At 34.4% G+C, this 18015-nt stretch overlaps 1 protein-coding gene and 1 pseudogene across 1 annotated transcript; one reads left to right on the top strand and one right to left on the bottom strand.

The window, feature by feature from the left end:
- The first annotated feature begins 439 nt into the window (after nucleotides 1-439).
- On the top strand, nucleotides 440-5492 carry LOC134255036 (3-oxo-5-alpha-steroid 4-dehydrogenase 2-like; annotated as a pseudogene).
- A 193-nt stretch (nucleotides 5493-5685) lies between these two features.
- On the bottom strand, nucleotides 5686-10919 carry LOC134255035 (3-oxo-5-alpha-steroid 4-dehydrogenase 2-like). The gene is made up of 5 exons (XM_062737574.1): nucleotides 10840-10919; nucleotides 8055-8221; nucleotides 7800-7901; nucleotides 5942-6025; nucleotides 5686-5744 (listed from the first exon to the last, which is right to left on the bottom strand). Exons 1-5 carry the CDS (start codon nucleotides 10917-10919, stop codon nucleotides 5686-5688), a joined length of 492 nt encoding a protein of 163 aa, XP_062593558.1.
- Nucleotides 10920-18015: the final 7096 nt, after the last annotated feature.

Raw genomic sequence — 18015 nt, 5'->3', positions numbered from 1 at the left:
TACACAGTTCATACATTCAAACACATTGAGAGAGAGATTATTCATCGCTCTAAAGTTCATGCAAAAACCTATATCCTGTATCTTACAGGGGGTAGATTTAGACTCATGGTGTACAGATACAGAAATAGAAAATAAGAACCAAAACAAACATCACAGAATTCTATACAGTTTTTATTTATCGTTGTGGTTATGAAATATCACCTTGAATTACTTGCTATAGCCGAATCAGAGTCCTTATCTCAGAATAAATAATCGGACAGCAGGAGGGAGGATGACGTCATCCATTTCAAAATGTTAATAAAATGCGACTCGCACACCATATAAATCATTAGATGCAGTGATGCTTAGTTAAATAAATCTTTAATTTCTAAATTTAGTGTAATTATTTTTCAGTGTTTTTAAAGAATAAAAATAAAGGAAGAAAAATATGAACTTTATAATGGAACAAGTTGACCGCGTGTTTTCGGCCCCCAATTTGCTGAGATTTCTTTCCGGTCTGATGGTTTTGTTGGGGATTTCTAATTAAGTCACGCTTCAGTTAACCACGGCCCCCTACGGCCGGTACACCCGTCCCGGGTGGGGATGCCTCGTGCCTGCCAAGCTCGCCTGGTTCCTACAAGAGTTACCGTCCTTTGTTGTACCGCTTATGATACTCTCAAGGTGGCGCTATGATGAGTTAATGAACATTAATGGAAATAACATGGTTTTGATTGGATGCTTTCTGTTACACTACGAGGGGCGTTCAATAAATAATGTCATCGGGGCTCGGAAATAAACAAAACTCGCCTTTCTATGATTTTGTCTTAATGATTTAACTAAAATATTCTCTTTTAATTAAAAGACATGTCCGTAACATTTTTATTCAATTTCTAATTGTTTTTAGAACACAGTTTTGAGTATGACCCTTAGAATACTGGAAAATGGCAAATCCTATGATTTGCTGTACTTATTTTTTTCTTTCTAAAAGGTGTTTTCCTAAGTTTGGGAAATGAAACAAGTCAAAAGGTCAAAGATCTGGCGATTATTGTTAATGTGACAAAACGTTAACTTTCTGTTTACCCCAAAACTCCTTTACTCTTCATGGCCTGTGGGTTTGGACGCTGTCAGGAAGAAATTTAATGTAGTGAATTCCATATTCTGTTTCCTTCCTCTCATAAACCTTTCATTTTTTGGCAAATATTTGACTTACTAGACTCATCAAGAAATTGAACTGCCTTCGTGTATATATATTTGAACAACAAGACCGCTAATATTTAAGAAAATAGCGTATAAAACTGTTTTGTCTTCTTGCAAATTTTTGCTCTTCTTAGGCATTTGCAGTTTTGTCAAGTACATCTCATTCTAAATTTGTTTTGAGGGTTTAACACAAAATGGAGTCAAGTTTTATGATCTGTTTGAATTTCAGAAAAACGTCGATAAAATATTTTTTTTTATTTTTTAAAAGTAATTGTTTAGATTTTCTGCACCCTCTCGGTTTCACTCATATCTATAAATATAGGATGACATTTGAGTATTAAACATTTTTACAATCAAATGTTTCTTTCAAACAGTGTGAACTACCCCCGATATGATGTCTATCAAATTTGTTATGTAACTTAAAGTCAATAAAACATAATCTGCGATAACTTTTTGAATTATCGCTAATATACATTGGTTGCTGTATGTCCATGTTGACAAGGAGGGTACCCATTTTTTGATGCCCATGATATAATTTTTGTTAATTGAAATCCACCTGTTCATGTGTGTATGAAACAGACATAAGTTGCTGTTAATTTCACATATTTCAGTTAATATATTTTGGAAAGTTAACAAGTATTACAGAAGCTTTAGTGACGCGTTCAATTTTACTCTGATTTACAAATTCTTGACCATTCATTTTTAACGCAGTGTCTCGAGTAGCCCTTGTTTTCCAGCTTCGCACAATGAAATTATGCGATGAAAAGTGGTCACATAAACTGTTATAAAGTCATTAAAGATTCAATAATTAGAAAAAGTCAAACTTAATGCCATATGATTTCTATGTTGTATGTCATGGAGCTGATGACATTATTTATTGAACGCCCCTCGTACTTTCACAGGTGAGATTTGGTATAGCCTTTTTTTCTTTCAGTCCGTTGTTTATGATTTTTGAAAGGAAAAAAAAAAGAAAACTGGAGCATATTCGAGAGTTCTTTCCTAAATTTCTTATTGCCAATTAACTTTTGTAATAAAATTTAATTGATTTGTTAACTCGTCACTGCACCGAATACACAGTACAATCATGCGCGAACCAGGGGATTTTCGGGGTTGTATTGTTTAATTTAAATTTATATCTTTTCAGAGAGAGGGTTTCACAAAAGCATAAAAAAAATCCAACAGATGGATATAAAAATAAGCAAACAACTTTTCAATTACCGAAAACCCTATTTCGGAGGGGATGCGGAATATCTAAAAATTCATTTTGTATGCTTATCTCAAATTCACGCGCCAATGTTTTTGGAGGTGTCCTACTTCATTTTCTTCTACTTCGACTGTACATAATTTCTATATCTTTGAAAATTGCAGGGGCTGAGGTGGGCAGAATACCTATATATCCATGCTTGACCGTTGATATTTTTTATTCAAACATAAATTACCTTGATTTCAGGACGTTCATTTTCCCGCTAAGGATAAAGGGAGGTAAACCCATTCCTTTGTTTCCGTTTGTGGCCGCCGTTTTCTTCTGTTCAGTGAACGGCGCTCTGCAGACGTACGGGATACTCCTATCGAATACTCAGATCCACCACTGGTTCCAGAAGGCAAGATTCTGTCTGGGTATGTTATACCAAATAGAACAAAAATTTTCCGCTTTTTATTTTGGCTAATCAATGCCAATGACACATATGAAGGAAGCGAACTGGTGTGAAATATTTAAAATGTTCATACGCATTAAAACCCTTTCAGAAACATTTTTAATTTGTTTTTTAGGTATTATGTTATTTTTTACGGAGATGTATATTAACATCCGGTCTGACATTTTGCTGACGTCACTAAGGAGAGAGAAAGAAGGCACATATCGAACTCCAAGTGGTAGATAGACAAAATTTTATCTATATGTTCCGCGTTCTTTAATTCATGTAGTATTCTGGTGAAAATGTAAAGAGAATTGAATGTGGAATAAAAAACTTCACCTTGAATTATTATCGTTAAGGTTGCCAACTTTATTTTATTTTCATCGCAAGGATTTCCATTCAAGTAGGTGTCTGTGCTAACTTTTATTTTTATCCCTAGGATTTCTATTCCAGTACGTCTCTGGTGCTAACTTTTATTTCTATCCCTAGGATTTGTATTCAGTACGTCTCTAGTGTTAACTTTTATTTTTTATCCCTAGGATTTCTATTCAGTACGTCTCTGGTGTTAACTTTTATTTTTATCCCTAGGATTTCTATTCAGTACGTCTCTGGTGCTAACTTTTATTTTTATCCCTAGGATTTCTATTCAGTACGTCTCTGGTGTTAACTTTTATTTTTATCCCTTGGATTTCCATTCGAGTACGTCTCTTGTGTTAACTTTTATTTTTATCCCCAGGATTTCTATTCAAGTACGTCTCTGGTGCTAACTTTTATTTTTATCCCTAGGATTTCTATTCCAGTACGTCTAACGATTTAACTTTTATTTTTATCCCTAGGATTTCTATTCAGTACGTCTCTAGTGTTAACTTTTTTTTATCCCTAGGATTTCTATTCAGTACGTCTCTGGTGGTAACTTTTATTTTTATCCCTAGGATTTCTATTCAGTACGTCTCTAGTGTTAACTTTTATTTTTATCCCTTGGATTTCCATTCGAGTACGTCTCTTGTGTTAACTTTTATTTTTATCCCCAGGATTTCTATTCAAGTACGTCTCTGGTGCTAACTTTTACTTTTATCCCTAGGATTTCTTTTCCAGTACGTCTCTGTTGCTAACTTTTATTTTTATCCCTAGGATTTCTATTCCAGTACGTCTCTGGTGCTAACATTTATTTTTTCCCCGGGATTTCTATTCCAGTACGTCTCACGTTCTAACTTTTATTTTTATCTCTAGGATTTTTTTTCAAGTACTCGCTGATGCTAACTTTTATTTTTATCCCTAGAATTTCTAATCAGTGTGTCTCTGATGCTAACTTTTATTTTTATCCCTAGGATTTCTATTCAGTACGCCTCTAGTGATAATTTTTATTTTTATCACCAGGATTTATAATCAGTACGCCTCTGGTGCTAATTTTTATTTTTATCGAAGGATTTCTATTCGAGTATGTCTCTTGTTCTAACTTTTATTTTTTCCCTGGGATTTCTTTTCGAGTACGTCTCTCGTTTTAATTATCCCCAGGATTTCTATTTCAGTACGTCTCTGTTGCTAACTTTTATTTTTATCCCTAGGATTTCTATTCAGTACGTCTCTAGTGTTAACTTTTATTTTTATCCCTTGGATTTCCATTCGAGTACGTATCTAGTGTTAGCTTTTATTTTTATCCCTAGGATTTCTATTCGAGTACGTCTCTAGTGTTAACTTTTATTTTTATCCCCAGGATTTCTATTCAAGTACGTCTCTGGTGCAAACTTTTATTTTTATCCCTAGGATTTCTATTCAAGAACGTCTCTGGTGCTAATTTTATTTTTATCCCTAGAAGTTCTATTCAGTACGTCTCTGGTGCTAACTTTTATTTTTATCCCTAGGATTTCTATTCAGTACGCCTCTAGTGCTAATTTTTATTTTTATTACCAGAATTTATAATCAGTACGCCTATGGTGCTAATTTTTATTTTCATCCAAAGGATTTCTATTCGAGTATGTCTCTTGTTCAAACTTTTAATTTTATCCCTGGGATTTCTTTTCGAGTACGTCTCTCGTTTTAATTATCCCCAGGATTTCTATTCCAGTACGTCTCTGTTGCTAACTTTTATTTTTATCCCTAGGATTTCTATGCAAGTAATCGCTGATGCTGACTTTTATTTTTATCCCTAGGATTTCTAATCAGTGCGTGTCTGATGCTAACTTTTATTTTTATCCCCAAAATTTCTTTTCAGTACGCCTCTGGAGCTAATTTTTATTTTTATCACCAGGATTTCTAATCAGTACGCCTTTGGTGCTAATTTTTATTTTTATCCCAAGGATTTCTATTCGAATACGTCTCTGGCGCTAACTTCCTGGGAGAAATAGTGGAGTGGATCGGTTTTTCTTTGGCCTGTTGTTATCTCCCTTCTATAGCTTTTGCTATCTTCACTCTGTGTAATATCGGCCTTTGGGCTTTCCATCATCACAGGTAATACACTCAGTATAGATATAAATCACGTCGAAAGGAATACATTGAAGTTTTCCCATGATATTGCACTCACTTAAAACATTTTACATCAGCAATAAAAGCAATGTACCAATTACACCTTACTCACATCAGTGATTCCTTTTTATTTAATTTTATTTATTCTGTAGATTTTATAGGGAGAAATTTGAGAATTATCGAAAAGATAGAAAGGCTCTGATTCCGTTTTGTCTGTAAGACTTTGTTTCAACTACATAATGATAATGCAATAAATACATTTGCATACACTTTTCTCAGAATTTGAAAATCTGTGAACTTGATCTTGATCTTTCTCATCGAAAAGATTTTTTAATTAAAAGTTATTCTTGAACACTTTCACGAATGATTGTTGTTTTGCATGTTGTTTTACGCAAGTTGGATGTACTTTATATCACATTTGACGGATACTTTCATTTACAACAACTTCATTTAAAAAGTTTCCTGGACCACCTGGGGAAAAAGTAAATGTTACACCTTTGAAATCTTCCATATAATTATCAGTCACGGATTTGCTTTTCCTGATCAGAAATTTTTAAAATATTCTTTAAAGAAGTATTTTCCCTCTATATTCCTTTGAAAAAAAGATTTGATTGTAGTCTCTCCCATTGTTGCCCCCACCCCCTTCCAATTCCGGTTTTGATTCAAACGATAACAACAGGCCAAAGAAAAACCGATCCACTCCACTATTTCTCCCAGGAAGTTAGCGCCAGAGACGTATTCGAATAGAAATCCTTGGGATAAAATAAAAAATAGCACCAAAGGCGTACTGATTAGAAATCCTGGTGATAAAAATAAAAATTAGCTCCAGAGGCGTACTGAAAAGAAATCTTGGGGATAAAAATAAAAGTTAGCATCAGACACGCACTGATTAGAAATCCTAGGGATAAAAATAAAAGTCAGCATCAGCGATTACTTGCATAGAAATCCTAGGGATAAAAATAAAAGTTAGCAACAGAGACGTACTGGAATAGAAATCCTGGGGATAATTAAAACGAGAGACGTACTCGAAACGAAATCCCAGGGATAAAATTAAAAGTTTGAACAAGAGACATACTCGAATAGAAATCCTTTGGATGAAAATAAAAATTAGCACCATAGGCGTACTGATTATAAATTCTGGTAATAAAAATAAAAATTAGCACTAGAGGCGTACTGAATAGAAATCCTAGGGATAAAAATAAAAGTTAGCACCAGAGACGTACTGAATAGAACTTCTAGGGATAAAAATAAAATTAGCACCAGAGACGTTCTTGAATAGAAATCCTAGGGATAAAAATAAAAGTTTGCACCAGAGACGTACTTGAATAGAAATCCTGGGGATAAAAATAAAAGTTAACACTAGAGACGTACTCGAATAGAAATCCTAGGGATAAAAATAAAAGCTAACACTAGATACGTACTCGAATGGAAATCCAAGGGATAAAAATAAAAGTTAACACTAGAGACGTACTGAATAGAAATCCTAGGGATAAAAATAAAAGTTAGCATCAGAGACGTACTGATTAGAAATTCTAGGGATAAAAATAAAAGTTAGCATCAGCGAGTACTTGAAAAAAAATCCTAGAGATAAAAATAAAAGTTAGAACGTGAGACGTACTGGAATAGAAATCCCGGGAAAAAATAAATGTTAGCACCAGAGACGTACTGGAATAGAAATCCTAGGGATAAAAATAAAAGTTAGCAACAGAGACGTACTGGAAAAGAAATCCTAGGGATAAAAGTAAAAGTTAGCACCAGAGACGTACTTGAATAGAAATCCTGGGGATAAAAATAAAAGTTAACACAAGAGACGTACTCGAATGGAAATCCAAGGGATAAAAATAAAAGTTAACACTAGAGACGTACTGAATAGAAATCCTAGGGATAAAAATAAAAGTTACCACCAGAGACGTACTGAATAGAAATCCTAGGGATAAAAAAAAAAGTTAACACTAGAGACGTACTGAATAGAAATCCTAGGGATAAAAATAAAAGTTAAATCGTTAGACGTACTGGAATAGAAATCCTAGGGATAAAAATAAAAGTTAGCACCAGAGACGTACTTGAATAGAAATCCTGGGGATAAAAATAAAAGTTAACACAAGAGACGTACTCGAATGGAAATCCAAGGGATAAAAATAAAAGTTAACACCAGAGACGTACTGAATAGAAATCCTAGGGATAAAAAATAAAAGTTAACACTAGAGACGTACTGAATACAAATCCTAGGGATAGAAATAAAAGTTAGCACCAGAGACGTACTGGAATAGAAATCCTAGGGATAAAAATGAAAGTTAGCACCAGAGACGTTCTGGAATAGAAATCCTAGGGATAAAAATAAAAGTTAGCACAGACACCTACTTGAATGGAAATCCTTGCGATGAAAATAAAATAAAGTTGGCAACCTTAACGATAATAATTCAAGGTGAAGTTTTTTATTCCACATTCAATTCTCTTTACATTTTCACCAGAATACTACATGAATTAAAGAACGCGGAACATATAGATAAAATTTTGTCTATCTACCACTTGGAGTTCGATATGTGCCTTCTTTCTCTCTCCTTAGTGACGTCAGCAAAATGTCAGACCGGATGTTAATATACATCTCCGTAAAAAATAACATAATACCTAAAAAACAAATTAAAAATGTTTCTGAAAGGGTTTTAATGCGTATGAACATTTTAGATATTTAACACCAGTTCGCTTCCTTTATATGTGTCATTGGCATTGATTAGCCAAAATAAAAAGCGGAAAATTTTTGTTCTATTTGGTATAACATACCCAGACAGAATCTTGCCTTCTGGAACCAGTGGTGGATCTGAGTATTCGATAGGAGTATCCCGTACGTCTGCAGAGCGCCGTTCACTGAACAGAAGAAAACGGCGGCCACAAACGGAAACAAAGGAATGGGTTTACCTCCCTTTATCCTTAGCGGGAAAATGAACGTCCTGAAATCAAGGTAATTTATGTTTGAATAAAAATTATCAACGGTCAAGCATGGATATATAGGTATTCTGCCCACCTCAGCCCCTGCAATTTTCAAAGATATAGAAATTATGTACAGTCGAAGTAGAAGAAAATGAAGTAGGACACCTCCAAAAACATTGGCGCGTGAATTTGAGATAAGCATACAAAATGAATTTTTAGATATTCCGCATCCCCTCCGAAATAGGGTTTTCGGTAATTGAAAAGTTGTTTGCTTATTTTTATATCCATCTGTTGGATTTTTTTTATGCTTTTGTGAAACCCTCTCTCTGAAAAGATATAAATTTAAATTAAACAATACAACCCCGAAAATCCCCTGGTTCGCGCATGATTGTACTGTGTATTCGGTGCAGTGACGAGTTAACAAATCAATTAAATTTTATTACAAAAGTTAATTGGCAATAAGAAATTTAGGAAAGAACTCTCGAATATGCTCCAGTTTTCTTTTTTTTTTCCTTTCAAAAATCATAAACAACGGACTGACAGAAAAAAAAGGCTATACCAAATCTCACCTGTGAAAGTACGAGGGGCGTTCAATAAATAATGTCATCAGCTCCATGACATACAACATAGAAATCATATGGCATTAAGTTTGACTTTTTCTAATTATTGAATCTTTAATGACTTTATAACAGTTTATGTGACCACTTTTCATCGCATAATTTCATTGTGCGAAGCTGGAAAACAAGGGCTACTCGAGACACTGCGTTAAAAATGAATGGCCAAGAATTTGTAAATCAGAGTAAAATTGAACGCGTCACTAAAGCTTCTGTAATACTTGTTAACTTTCCAAAATATATTAACTGAAATATGTGAAATTAACAGCAACTTATGTCTGTTTCATACACACATGAACAGGTGGATTTCAATTAACAAAAATTATATCATGGGCATCAAAAAATGGGTACCCTCCTTGTCAACATGGACATACAGCAACCAATGTATATTAGCGATAATTCAAAAAGTTATCGCAGATTATGTTTTATTGACTTTAAGTTACATAACAAATTTGATAGACATCATATCGGGGGTAGTTCACACTGTTTGAAAGAAACATTTGATTGTAAAAATGTTTAATACTCAAATGTCATCCTATATTTATAGATATGAGTGAAACCGAGAGGGTGCAGAAAATCTAAACAATTACTTTTAAAAAATAAAAAAAAATATTTTATCGACGTTTTTCTGAAATTCAAACAGATCATAAAACTTGACTCCATTTTGTGTTAAACCCTCAAAACAAGTCAAAATTTTACATACATATGGATATGTAACAAGGTGATTCCTATAACCCCCCCCCTCTTTTATTTCAAAGTTTCGTTTGTGAGGAATATAAATTCCTTTCGAAATTTTATGTGCATTTATTTATCAACAATAGTAAAATTATGAGTAAGCTTTGATCCGAACCAATATGACCAATATAATGGACACTGTACATGTATTCAGTTTACCCCCACCCCTTCAAAAAAGCTTATAAATGTCAGATTGTCACACATTTTAACCATTTGTAACTTTTTTCTTCTAAAGTTGCCTGCAAGTTTTATTGTATAGATTTGACATATAGATAACCCCTAACAAGATCACAGCATTCATTTTTCTAGCTGTGGTTGTAGATTTTGTGTATATAGTGATAAACATATGTAATTTTTTTCAAAATTAATAAGCATTGACGCCATGTTCTTTTCCCGTTGTTATGGCAACAATATCACTACAGAAATTTTGTTTTTCCTATTTTATAAGAATAAAGCAATTCCATCTTTCAACAAATAAAGTAACCAAAATACCCTATCTTATCACGTTCAGAAAACATATTCATAGAAAAATGTCTAAAAATCATTGATTTTCATAAGGATTTATGAGCCCGTTGCTAAGGAAATGAATTTCCTTGGATACCAGTCCCTTCATACGTTCAAAAAAAAATTTAATTGTGTTTTAGCATTAGGTAGGACAAAATTTTTTATATAACAAAAGCTTTTGAAAAAATAAAATTTTGACTTTCCATCCAATGCTCGATGCTTGCTGATTTTGACTCTTAAATAACTTATAATTATCAAAAATATGTACTGAAATTATTGTTATTATGTATAATTAATTATACTTAACTTATATTGAAAATACATTTAAACTTGTAGTCGATAGAAAAATATACCATTTTTAATTAGATGTAAGATGCAGTCAATCTTGAGATGAAAAGATTTTGTTCTCGTGGACCATATGTTTTCTTTAAAAATAGAGTTGACTCATTATCATTATTTATCTGTTCTTTATTCTCCTAGACCAATACCCCATTCATTCGACAAAGATTTGCTTATTTGTGTAAATAAACATATGAGTAAGTCTACACACTTAAAATCTCCTGTCACACCGCGGCTGCGTCCTCAAGGCGACTGCACTGCTTCCTCAAAACATGCAAAACGCCGAGGTTATCGCTGTAGAGTCTCCTACAGCGCCGCGACAACGCAGGGAAATCTCCACTGAAGGCCGTAGGGTCGCTTAGGGTCTCCTAGAACGCCCGGGGACGGCGATCACTTTGGGTATGCACAAAGTACGCGCCGTGTGACCACGGTCTGATAAGAATTACGCAGTAGAAACGTAGTATGATCGCCGTAGCAGCGCGGTGAGATCTCCAACAACATAGTGGGAGCTCCGTGCGAACGCCATGAAGACGCACATGATTGCGACACGAACGCAGTGACAGTAAACTGCGCTTCCACGGAGACCTCACGGAGATGTCGCAGAGTCCTTGGAGATGACACTGTGTTTCTATCGCGTTTTTACGGCGCTTCTAATGAGATTAATCGTCTTGTGATTTTTTCGACTGCGATTACATGGCGACAGCACAGAGTTGTCACTACGATCATTGCGCTCCCATGGCATTTCTACAGCGTCCGTTTGCGATCACAATGCTCTTTCACGGCGTTGTTAGAGCGTTGTCACCCAGCTCACAAAACAAGAGCAATGGGATCATATTTGATCAGCAATAATTCCAATGTATTTGATGCACTGTGAGCATTTACATGAAAAAAAAAGATGGAAGAGAAAATTACACCAGAACTTGATCAGTTGTTTCAATTAAATTTTGCAGAAAACTTTTCGGTTTGTTTATTTTCCTTTATTATTTTACATTCATAATAAAATCCAAGAAAATCTAACAACACATCTGAACCGATAAAATTGAAAAAAAGGAGTTTAATCATAAAACTTTTAAAATTTAAGTACTAAATTATTTAAATAGGACATTTTGTAATTATTAAGAGTATTTCTTGGCATGATTAAAAGTCTTTTCATCGTGTAACTTGAATCCTTAAAACAAATGTTTTACATTCATTCTGAATATTTAAGAAATGAATAACAAGTTTATAAACTTCAATAGGAATTGAAGTGGGTCGGTCACGTGATCAAATCCTGGATTTGAATTTAATTTTTGAATTTAATTATTGCACTAACCGTCCGTCGTAGATTTTGAAAAATGACACAATGTGTAAATCGGCTTGCATGGCGGTTACGCTTCGAATACATTAGGCTAAGAAATCTTTCGAAGGGAATATTTTGTGAAAGGGCTACTTGTGATCATTAATAGTGAACAGATTGTTGTCTGGGAATATTTTTATTCGTGAAAATTGATAATCGATGCAGAAAACATTCCTCGATTTCAGTAACTAAAGGCATACTTATCGTAAAACACTGATAAACACGGAGACACTGGCGACAGCTTTACACTGAACTACGAAAACGCTGAGGTGTTTGGCAGCTGTTCATGACATGATTTATCGTGAGTAGAATTTAAATATGAAATAATAGTTTATCATGAAAATTTAAACGAAAGGTCTACCCAAAAAATAAGGATGATCGTTAGAGATTCTGCAGCTGACAAAAGTGGAAAAAAAATGTAAGCAAACGCTAGCTTTCTCTATGTACACAGGTTGAATCGATAGCCAACAAACTGAAATACTTGTTTACAATGTAAATAAAATAATTATCATTTAACTTGCTTATTTTGTTTATCTTTATACATGAAAAGCAAGTAGAGCAGGTCATTTTAAATTTTATGTACAGGTAGATATTATTGCGCCGTGTGATTATATATAATCACATATATATGAGTATCAATGAGTATAGAACGCATTGTGAACGTATTGTGAACGCAGCCAGCGAAGTGAGAACGCCGTGAAAACGAGGAGAAAACTCCGCGGAAGCGCAGTCAATCGCCGAGAGATTTCAGTGAGAACGCAGTAGAACGCCGTGAGATCGCAGTAGAATCGCGTCCCTCGCCGTAGGGACGCCATGACATCTGCACATTGTGAAAATGTTACAGGAATTTGTGAATTTTCCTGCGATTTCACGGCAATTTAACAAATTTGACAACGCCGTAATGACTCGTGTGAACGCAGTTTGGTGTGACAGGGCTTTGAGTAAAAAGTAATTTGCTATGCGTTCGGACGAGATTTATATACTGTTAGTAAATTCTTATATTTTCATATAAATAATGAGACCCATAGATTCAGAATCGAGGATTTTTATAGAAAAGGGTTTTTTTCTTACTACTTGGAAATTAGACTTACTTTTAAATGTTCCTTAAAGGATTTCAAGAAATCCCATCCGCTGATTTATTGGTACGATAAAAAAGATCTTAAGACTGTATACAGGGAAATTTTCGCCCCGTTTTATTTTCGCCCGTATCGCCCTCTCCTTGAATGGGCGAATTTTAAACGGGGCAATATTGTTCACAAGTTCAAAAGGGCGAAAATAACACGGGGCGAAAATAACTCTGTTAAAGGAAATAGAAAGTTGTATGATTAAAGATGAAGGAGGAAAATTAATTTAAATCAATGTTTAAAGTCGAAAAATACTTTGGTAACGGTCCAATAAGATTGATTGATTTATATTGTTTAACGCCGAGGCGGCAGTATTTCAGCCATATTTCGGCGGAGGTCCAATACTGCAGAAAAGTCGTTGGGTGTAAAGAAAGAAGTGACTGTTAAAAACAAATAAAATTAATCTTTAGATTCTCATCCCCGACCGCCCCTATCTAAGTGTCCCGCCCCGGTACTTTTTTATTTTAATTTTTAGGTGTTAATAAAAGTATTTTTATGTATTTTTATTCAGCAAGAATTCGGGTCAAAGTTTAAGAGTTATCCCTCGTCTGTATTGTTTGTCGCTATTTATAGCAAAAGAGCCATGTGAAGAATGGAGAAAATCGACAATAAAGGGAATTTAAATATGTTAAGAAATGATAATTTGTCAGTACAGAGAATACAGAGAAGAAAAAAATAGCATAAACACATCTAGATACCATCACTGGTTTGAGGAAGTTTTTAAGAGAGATTTTAATTAAACACCGGGTCAAAATGGACGAGGAAAATGACACCTGGTAAAGTTTTAACGATCTCTAGATATACTCAAGGACTTTAAAAACGCCTATATGAAAATGTATAATAAAACAAACTCACAATTTTGATTATCTAATATTTTGCCTATGTATTGTGTTTTAAACATTTTGGCATGTATCCATATCATCGAAAAACGAAATCACTCATCCGTAACTCAGCCCGTCTCACCCGTGCTCACTTTACTTAAAGTCACCCACGTGGTTAACGAAGGAATTTTTTTATCTCTCGTCACGTATACGTGCAACTTACACTATTTCAGTCAGAATATTAAGAGTTGACGTCATTCCAACCGTTGACTGAAATGCCTAGGCTGTCTGAGCAACAGAGGTATGCAATTCTTGGTCTTGTTGACGCTGGGTTAAACCAACGCGATATCGCACGACGCTTCAATGTGCACCAATCTACAATAACAAGATTGCTGAGAAAATATCGGGCCACAGAAAGTGTCAAGGACCGTCCGCGAAGTGGGCAGCCACGCGTAACAACGAGGCGTCAAGATGTCTTCATTAGGCAAAGTCATCTGCGCGACAGGTTTTTGACGTCTGTTTCAACGTCGAAAAATGTTATAGGGCGTCATGGGAGACATATCCATCCCAGAACCGTGAGACGACGATTGAAAGAACATGGAATATTGTGTCGACGTCCATTGAAAGGTAATGTCCTTACTCAACGTCATCGACGATTGCGCGTCATATGGGCACGGAATATGCTTGCCAATCGTCAAAACTGGCGTAATGTAGTGTTTAGCGATGAATCGAAATTCAACTTATCCCATGCTGATGGCAGACAACGGATTTACCGGCGTAGTCATGAACGTTTCGCTGCAAACTGTGTCATTCAGCATGACAGATTCGGCGGACGAGGCGTTATGGTGTGGGGAGCAATCAATCAAAATTTCAAGTCATCTTTGATAATTTTGAGGGACACTCTAACAGCCAGGCGCTATATTGATCAGGTACTACGCCCGGAACTTCTTCCCCTGATCCGACGTCATCAGACTGTCAATAATCCATTGACGTTTCAGCAGGACAACGCGCGTTCACACACAGCCCGCATTACTATGGACTTTCTAAACGCTAATGGAGTTAACATCTTGGAATTCCCAGCTAGATCTCCCGACCTTAATCCCATTGAACACGTGTGGGACGAGCTGGGAAGACGGTTAAAAAGACGTCAACGCCAACCCACAAGCGTGCCAGAATTGGCACAGGCTCTACAGGAAGAGTGGAATAACATTCCTATGAGACGAATTCGAGCTCTATACCAATCCATGAGGTCCCGCTTGAGAGCTTGTGAAGTTGCAAATGGTGGTCATACACGTTACTGATCAAAACGGGAAAAAATGTTGACAGTGTAATTTAAACTGCTTGCCTTGAAAAAACGCGGTTAGCAAACTCGTTGATTGTATTGGAAATGAAGAGATTAAATGAACAAATTATGATTTTTAATAAATTTCCTACAACATATAACATTATATACATATGACAATAAAATCAATTTCAGTAGGCGTTTTTAAAGTCCCTGAGTATATGTGTGTGATTTTGCTTTAAAAAGATAAAACATCGTTGGAAGACTTTAGAGAATGTTAAGTACTAGGACAATGTTAAATCTTAAAACTGTTTAGGCCTAGGTATTTCAGTAGAATATTTTACTAAAATATTTTATAGATTTTGCAAATATGACCTATTTAATATCGAAAATGTCTAGAATGATCAATTTCTATTATATATTTTACACAAAACAGAGGGATTTGTTGGTTAAACTACATGTAAAAGGTATTTGGTGAAAGGCTGTCATAAGAAGTCATGCATACACAATTTATTGGCATCCCCACATTTTGTTCGGCGTGTGCCGTATATGTGTACTTGATGATTTGTTAATTAACCAAGAGTATTTAAGTTTTGAAAGCAAGAATCTTCTTTAAATATTTAAAAGAATATGACAAAAATAAAATCTATTCATATTTGCATTAACAAAAAACTGTGAACGAGGAGTCCATGTTTTGTTGATACTTAATTAAACAAATATGAAAAAATACGAAATAAAATCCGCCCACTCGCCCCAATTTTTTAGCAAATTGGGTTGAGAATCTAAAGATTAATTTCATCTGGCCTCCACTGGTTGGCGTCTTCAGCAGAATAAAGGGCGACTAGAAATCTTTATGAAGTTGGAAAATCAACAGTACATCAAATATGCGAGGTCATTATGAAGTATCAGCTTGAATATTATACGTATTTTCCAATAGAATGAAATGGGTGATCGATCTAAAAATCTTTAAACAAAACAAATATATTAATAAGGAATTTTAATAAACACAAAACGCCTAGAAATTCATGATGGGATCAGGTGCAAAGGAGGATAGAATGCTTACTTTCAGCAGGATTGGTGATATTCATGTAACATAAATTTATATGTCAGTAGCTTTCTTTGGTTTAAAACAAAGAAAGATAGAAGAAAGTCATCAAGAGCTAATCTGTAATAGGGCCAGGACGATTGATGTAATGCCCATTCCTATCACAGCTCCGGAGCATTCCTATGAGGACTACTTGATTAGTAAGGGGACTACTTTTTGATCCTGCAGGGCACATATTTGTGACCACGTCTATATCTTTAAGGCTTAAAACATATGTTTGCCAGAAAGAGTACAAAATGTGTGCAAAGGGTACAAATTCAAATTAATCTCAGGGGAGACTTTAGGTATTGGATCCTTGTTTTAAGAGTTGAACAAACCACTCATGTAAGTACTATGCTACTTACATCCCAGCATATCCTTTAAAGACTTGGCTTTTAAACCCATATGTCAACAGATCTACCCTTATCAAAATTCAATTTACTTTCAGCTATCGTTGAAGTACTCTAACGCAAAGATGATCACCAAAAATCCACTTTTGAAAATGAGTTTTGCTTTCTGGCTGCCATGTTTACAGAGTAATATTTTACATACAACAATGTATACACAACCAAAACAACACTTAAAATAGAGATTTATGCAATAAACAAAACAAAATGCATACATAAGTAAATTTGCTGCGTGTTCAGATCGTTAAAACTTTACACATATGAACTAATAATTTGAGACAACTTGTATGAAAACGTTAATTTGCTACATGTCCAGACCAGTTGTTTTACTCAATTGTGCAGAAATTGCATGTAAACAAATCAGTTCATACGACAAAAATTGCACATATGAGTAACTTAACATATACTGAGGTATGCAAATCATGTCGTATGAATTGGGTACAATTTTCTTTACATTAACAATGAATTTGTAAGTACATAGACTGTTCATTTTTCCACTCATTTCACTACAGAATGACATTTTCATCATAAACCTTCCTTATTTATGTATTTATTTCCCGTTATCATCGATAATCTCACCATTGTATTTCCATAAGTATGTTCTTATGCCCTCTTCGCAGATTTGATATTATTATTCAAAATAAATTTATAATATTTTTTTTCATTCAATTTGTTCTTTGTTTTCACCTCTTTGAAACATGGAAGTAACGAGCAGACAAGATCAAAAGTTTATAGTAGAACAATGCAAGATAGGAACAGAGCAAACTGGAACACGGACCTCCAAAACATAAGAGGTGGGATCAGATACAATGGAAGAGTAAAGCATTTGTGCAGTCATATTATTGAAAAAATAAATGAAATGAAATTACTGAAATTAGCTCAATATTTTTTCTACCCAATTTGATTCTTTTACGTCGATCATAAATCTTTATGAGAAAAACATGAGAAATGTAATTCCCCAAGAATATGACTTCTTTTCTAAAAATTATCAACATTGTATCACTATCACAATTTTGAATGAAGCTAAAGAAAGAAATAGAGAGATATGAGGGTATCTTATGACCTTAAATGATAAATTCAAATAAAGACAAACATAATGTGACCTATTTGATTTTAACTTTTATGCGTATTCTGAATTATGGCGTCCTAGTTTATTTGTACCATCCGTGTTTTATTATCGTGGATTTAAACTATGTTAAAGCTTTTGATGCAGGTTCATGTAAAAAAAAAACGGTAAAATAATACGTGTTTATTCAACCTGCACAACTGAAGTAGCAATCCTTGATAGAAATTATGTCATTTTATTTAAACTCTTCCATTTCAGTGAATTCAAAATATTTTTTAAAATAAATTTCATTTTGAAGTGCCAAATATGATATACTCAAAGGAAATCTTTTGACTTATAGATCTACAGCGATTTAAAGAAATAAACTATTTTAGACTTTAAAATATGAATTAGGTTTTTTTATAGAAGGAATGGTTTTAAGTTTCATATGGGTAGTTGGTGTGTAAATCAAGATTACACAGGACATGTCACGTAAGCATATTTATAGATAGTGCTAGCTTTT

This window comes from Saccostrea cucullata, unplaced genomic scaffold, assembly GCF_032062105.1.
Source record: "Saccostrea cucullata isolate Sc308-1 unplaced genomic scaffold, CSIRO_AGI_Scuc_v1 ctg2003, whole genome shotgun sequence".
NCBI classification, from domain to species: domain Eukaryota; kingdom Metazoa; phylum Mollusca; class Bivalvia; order Ostreida; family Ostreidae; genus Saccostrea; species Saccostrea cuccullata.
Note: the sequence above shows the minus strand (reverse complement) of the source record. Positions and strands in the feature narration are given on the sequence as shown.